Genomic DNA, 6284 nt, shown 5'->3' on the forward strand with positions numbered 1-6284 from the left:
TTTTTTTTTCAGTTTTGCTACACATGGTACATGTTTTATAATTAGTTATTTAAACTTTTTTTTTTTTTTTATAAGGAATGTCTTGTTCCTCTTTGTGGTGAAGAAGAAAATTCTGTCCATATCTCAGATGAAAAGTTATCAGACAATTTTCAAGATTCAGAACAGCTAGTAGAGAAGATATGGTATCGTGTAATGGATGATAGCTTGGTTGTTGGAGTGAAAACTACATCTTCTTTAAAGCTGTAAGTAAATTCCAACATGATAACACTATCTTGATGCTCCAGAACAGTACTGTCCAATAGAAATTAATGTAAGCCACATGTGCAATTTTAAATGTTCTAGAGGCCATATTTAAAATGTAAATAGAAGCAGGGGAAATTATTATTATTATTATTTTGAGACAAAGTCTCACTCTGTTGCCCAGGATGGAGTGCAATGGGATGATCTCGGCTCACTGCAGCCTCCACCTGCTGGGATCAAGCAATTCTCATGCCTCAGCCTCCCCAGTAGCTGGAATTACAGGCATGCACCATCATGCCTGGCTAGTTTTGTATTTTAGTAGAGACGGGGTTTCACCATGTTGGCCAGGTTGCTCTCAAACTCCTGACCTCAAGTGATCCCACCCACCTCGGCCTCCCAAAATGCTGGGACTACAAGTATGAGCCACCATGCCTGGCCATTTTAATGATATGTTTTATTTAACCCAATATATCCAAAACATTATCATTTTAACATGTAATTAGTATAAAATTGTTAATAAGATATTTTGCATCTGTTTTTTCATACAAAGTTTTAAAAGTTGGTGTGTATTTTACATGTATAACATATCACAATTCCAACTAGCCACATTTCTGGTGCTTAATAGCCACATATATCTAATAGCTACTCTCTTGGCCAGCACAGCTCTAGAAGTATCTCTTTTACACAAATGCATTGAGTTAATAATATGAAGAGGATGAGGTTTATGAAATTAAGACACTGTAGTCTCACGGTGGAGATAATCAAACAGCGTACAGAACTTTTAATCAAAACATTTAGAGGTATTAGGGATACTTAGAGACTATTGACCAAAGTGAATAGATAAAAGGTTAGTTAAATAACAAAGTATCTCCCTCTGATAACAGACAATATTCTCTTTTGGGCTGTTGAAATCACGGATACAGAAGTAATGTGCATGCCATCTATATCTGCAGTCTAGCAAAGAGCTTTTAGCCAAAACAGGCTAAATACAGGCATTACAGTAACTACATTGAATTTGAACCACAGATACACAAATAGAGAGAAACCAGATAGTGCTTTGTAATAGGTGATGGCAGTATATTTGAGCAGCTTAACACAGTAAGGGAGCCAGACTACTTATCTCGTGGGTTTGAGATACGGATTTATTGTCTTGTTTCAGTGAATTTCTAAGCTGTTTTGGGCTGGTTGATCATCTGGGTTTTCTTCTCTTTAATGTATTAATCAATTTTATATTGTAAAATAAGTCTCGCATTCTTGTGATAAACAGTTTGTCACTGGATTTGGTTTGCTATCCTTTGGTCAAGAATATTTGTATCTAAATTCATGAGTGAAATTGGCTTGAAATTTTCTTGAATGATACTTGCCTGGTTTTAGTATCAAGGCTATCCTAGTTTATAAATGAATTGAGGAATATTTCCTTTTTTCCTGTTCTCTGGAGCAGTTTATGTAAATTTGGAATTACCTGCTCTTTGATATTTGGTTGTAGTCGCCTGGAGTGCAGTAGAAATCTGGCATTTTCTTTGTGAGGTGACTTTTAACTACTGATTCAATTTCTTTAGTTATAGGATTATTCACATTTTATTTATTCTTGAATACATTTTGCTTATATTTTCAATTATTATATTTATTAGCATAAGTTGTTCCTAAAATCCTCTTTAGGTATTTATCAACTGTATTGTTAGTGTTTGTCAGTGTCTTTTATTCCAAATCTTATTTGTGTCTTCTTTTCCTTGATCTTGCCAGAGATTCATCCATTTTATTAGATCTTTTCAAATAATTAAATTTTTTGTTGATCTTCAATTGTGTATTCCCTGTTCATTTCTGATCCCTTTTATTTACTTTTACTTTATTTGGATGTATTCTGTTATTCTTTTCTAAATATTTGACAGTGACATGATTAAGTGCAGATTTCTTTTTTTTTTTTTTTCCTCCTTTAGATTGTTGAGCTTCCTCAGACTGTTTTGTTTTCTTCTGGCAATTCAAAAAATTCTTAATTCTTAATTCTCAACATACTGATGCTTCCTAACTTTCTCCAGTATCTGTCTCCTTCTGGAACTTCAGTTAGTACTCTGTTAGACCTTCTCATTCCATACTCTATGTCTCTTAACATCTGTTTCATATTTTCTATTCATCTAGATAATTTCTTCTGATCTATATTATTTTCACTAATTATATCTTCAGTTCTTTCTATTCAGCTATTTAATCCAGTCATTGAGTTTCTAAGTTTTATTATTATTTGTATTATCATAAGTTTTATTCTTTCTTTTTTAGATCTGCCTGGTAATTTTTTATTCTCTATTTTCTGTCTTGTCTTTTTTTTTTTCATATGCTAAACAGAATTACTTAAAATGTTTTTATGTATAGAACATTTCAAACATACAAGGAGAATAGTGTGGTGAACCCTTCTGCCCATCACTCTGCTCCAGTAATTATCAACTCATTGCTAATCTTGTTTCATCTATACCTCCATGCACTCCTCACCCACATCCCTCAGATTATTTTGAAGCACTCAAAGGCATTATATTATTTCATCTGTAACTATTCCAGTGTATGTATCTAAAAAATAAGAACTTAAAAAATATAATTACCCCCCAAAATTAACAGTAATTCCCTCAGTAAATGGTCAAATTTCCCATTTCTGAATTTAAAAGTATTTTTTCAAATCATGAGTCAGATAAGGACTATAAATTGGACTTGACTGTTATCTCTGAGTCCTTTGTAATCTGTAGTCTGTAGGTATCCTTTTCTTTTTTTTTTTTTTTTTAATGCAAAGTATATTTTATAGAAGCCAGGCAGTTTGCCCTGTGAAGTTCTATAGACTGGATTTTGCTGATTACTTCCTGTGGTATTGCTTAACATGTTTCCCTGTCTCCTGTATTTCCTCCAAATTGATGGTTAGATCTTGACTGGGTCAGAATAATGCCTGGATTTTGTTAACAGAATACTTCATAGTATTGCTTTCTTCCATGGGGAAGTATATAAAGTGTGGTCATTTTCCTTTTGTGATATTAGCAACTATTGATGCTCATTGCTTAGTTTCATTGTTCCATTACATTTTACAACATGATGGTATTCTAATTCTATTATTGCTTCTTTATTTATTACCTGGAATACTTCTATAAAGAGAAACCTCTTCTCATCAATTATTTAGTTAGACCCTCAAATATAGTTTGTAATTTAGAAATCAGAATTTGAGTGCAAGAGGTACTTATTTATCCTGAGTGGGTTGTTGTTTCTGGGCCTTTTAGTAAGCAGAGGTAGGAAATAATGTGTTTTGTTAGTTTGGTTTGTTGTGGTTTTGGTTTATTTAGAGATAAAATATACTGTAAGTCCATGCTGATACTTCAGATTAAGGACTTCACATTTTACTTATCACCATGATGTAAAACTTCAAGGTTTTGCTTATCATTATGATATATCTTCTTCTTTCTGTATCGTCTTTCTCCCCTGTTGATAATTCCAATTCTCTGTTGTACCTACTACATAATTACTCTACGGTATATATGTAGTGTTGATAAAACGGCATTCCCAACAAAACAGTAGTTCAATTAGTGCAAATGAAGATTTTTTGAGTTCTTTTAAAGTCTTTAGTATAACTCATTAGACATGGTCAAATTCCTGTACTGAAGGAGTTTTCTGTATTAGGTCATGTCACCATTCTTACCTGTTTGACAATGCTGGAATGTACTACAATAAGCCTGTATATATTTGTAAATTATTATAAATGTAGATATGGAAAGAATTGCTGAGGGATAAACAATATTCTGACTGAAAAAACATTTTATTCAAGTCATTTAGAGGAACAAAAAATACAATTTTTAGTTTAGAGCTATTTGCATTCTGAAGTATTACTAAAATAAACTCTTAAAAAATAATGAGTAGATTTTTTCTTGTTTAAAAAGAGGAGGCAAAAAAAGACCTACTTAAAAAATAAAATCCAGGCATTATTTTACCATTCCTTTACCTTAAATTTTTTTTTCTTTAATTTCTCTTACTATCATTCCTAATACCATTCCTCTATCTTAAAAATTTTACTTTCCTAAACCCTAGCATATTTACAATGTTTTTGCTTGCCTTTTTAAAGAGAGGTGCTATCATAGGACCTTTAAAAATGTGTTTGGCTTTTACTCTTAACTTTCTGATATATTTTACATTTGAAATGATGTTTTCCAGGAAAGGAAAGAATAAATATTTTTTTTTACTGTTGTTTATATGACATTTAATTATCAGTTTGATTTTAAAGAATGAGCTTTTAGATTAAACCAAAGTCTGGGTTTTTTACAGGTCCCTGAATGATGTGACTTTATCATTGTTAATGGATCAAGCCCATGACTCCAGATTTCGGCTTCTTAAATGTCAAAATAGAGTGATTAAGTTGAGTACAAATCCTTTCCCAGCACCATACTTGAAGCCATGTGAAATAGGATTGGAAGCAAAAAGGGTCAAGTTGACCCCTGATAGCAAGAAAGAGGAAAGCTTTGTTTGTGAACACCCATCTAAGAAAGAGTGTGTACAGATAATTACTGCTGTAACATCTCTTTCACCACTTTTAGCATTCAGTAAATTTTGTTGCACTGTACTGCTACACATTATGGAGAGAGAGAGTGGTAACTGTCCCAAAGATCGTTATGTTGTATGTGGCAGAGTGTTTTTAAGTCTAGAAGATCTTTCAACTGGGAAGTACCTACTGACGTTTCCAAAGAAGAAACCTATAGGTAATTTTGTTGGCACTTTTAGATTATATATTTAATTGAATTAGAAAATTTTAAGAATTCTGTTTATCTGATAATGGACAGAGTTTAATGACAGAGCTTGTGACTTTTTTTGTAGAGCACATGGAAGATCTTTTTGCACTCCTCGCAGCATTCCACAAATCTTGTTTTCAAATCACGTCACCTGGCTATGCCCTGAATTCAATGAAGGTGTGGCTCTTAGAACATATGAAATGTGAAATAATCAAAGAATTTCCAGAAGTGTACTTTTGTGAAAGGCCGGGAAGTTTCTATGGGACACTCTTCACCTGGAAACAGAGAACACCATTTGAAGGGATTTTAATAATCTATTCCAGGTAATGCGCATTAAATTGTAATCAGTCCAGAGAAGTTAGTGTGTATGAGTGTGATCAATGTGTGGTTCAACAGCGATCTGCATGGGTTTTGTATTATTGCCATGGCTTAGCATGAATGAACACATTGGCTTCATTTAGAAACTGAAGATCTCTGCTTTAATTTTATATTTGTTTTTGGCTTTTTTTAGTGCCTAGTAATTATTTTGAGATTTCCTGTTACCTCTCTGCCACAGTAAAATTTTAAAAAATATTATATTGACCTTATTACTCAGCAAAAAAAAATTTAATTGGAAACAATCTGATTAATATTAACTGAGTTGATATGGGATATGTATATTTGATTGCTGTAGTCTGAATTTTATCAATTTTCACATACGTAATTGATTCTGTTTATCATTATGGTGTTTATAAATGAATATTAATTGATTACTGCAATATATTGTACATCACTGCTTTGTGCTGTCCTAATTTTTGTAATATTTTGTTTGGTTTTTTATTTTAGGAATCAAACAGTTATGTTCCAGTGCCTTCATAATCTCATCAGAATTCTCCCTATAAACTGTTTCCTCAAAAATCTAAAATCAGGAAGTGAGAATTTCCTAATTGATAATATGGCATTTACGTTGGAGAAGGAACTAGTCACCCTTAGTTCTGTTTCTTCTGCCATAGCTAAACATGAAAGCAATTTTATGCAGAGGTGTGAAGTGAGCAAAGGAAAGAGTAGTGTCGTCGTGGGTGCTTTATCAGACAGAAGGGAAAACATCCATCCCTACAGAAAAGAACTTCAGAGAGAAAAGAAGAAAATGTTGCAAACGAACCTAAAAGTGAGTGGTACCCTTTACAGGGAAATAACTTTAAAAGTAGCTGAGGTTCAGTTGAAATCAGACTTCGCTGCACAGAAACTGAGTAATTTATAATTATAATTTCAATTTGATCATATTTTAAAATATGTTTTCACCACCATATAAGATTTTGG

At 32.6% G+C, this 6284-nt stretch overlaps 1 protein-coding gene across 1 annotated transcript in view; it reads left to right on the forward strand.

Moving 5' to 3' along the window:
- The window catches only part of LOC108522938 (Fanconi anemia group B protein), a gene marked incomplete at its 5' end in the record, with an annotated part of 14392 nt that extends 8167 nt beyond the window's left edge, over positions 1-6225 (forward strand). The window contains 4 exons of the mRNA XM_017863399.1: positions 76-242; positions 4525-4955; positions 5071-5308; positions 5811-6225. Of these exons, the coding sequence (XP_017718888.1) occupies positions 76-242; positions 4525-4955; positions 5071-5308; positions 5811-6225 (1251 nt within the window). The remainder of the gene's footprint in view (positions 1-75; positions 243-4524; positions 4956-5070; positions 5309-5810) is intronic.
- Between the last annotated feature and the right edge of the window lie 59 nt (positions 6226-6284).

The sequence above is a fragment of the Rhinopithecus bieti genome, unplaced genomic scaffold (assembly GCF_001698545.2).
Source record: "Rhinopithecus bieti isolate Rb0 unplaced genomic scaffold, ASM169854v2 scaffold_70902, whole genome shotgun sequence".
NCBI lineage: Eukaryota > Metazoa > Chordata > Mammalia > Primates > Cercopithecidae > Rhinopithecus > Rhinopithecus bieti.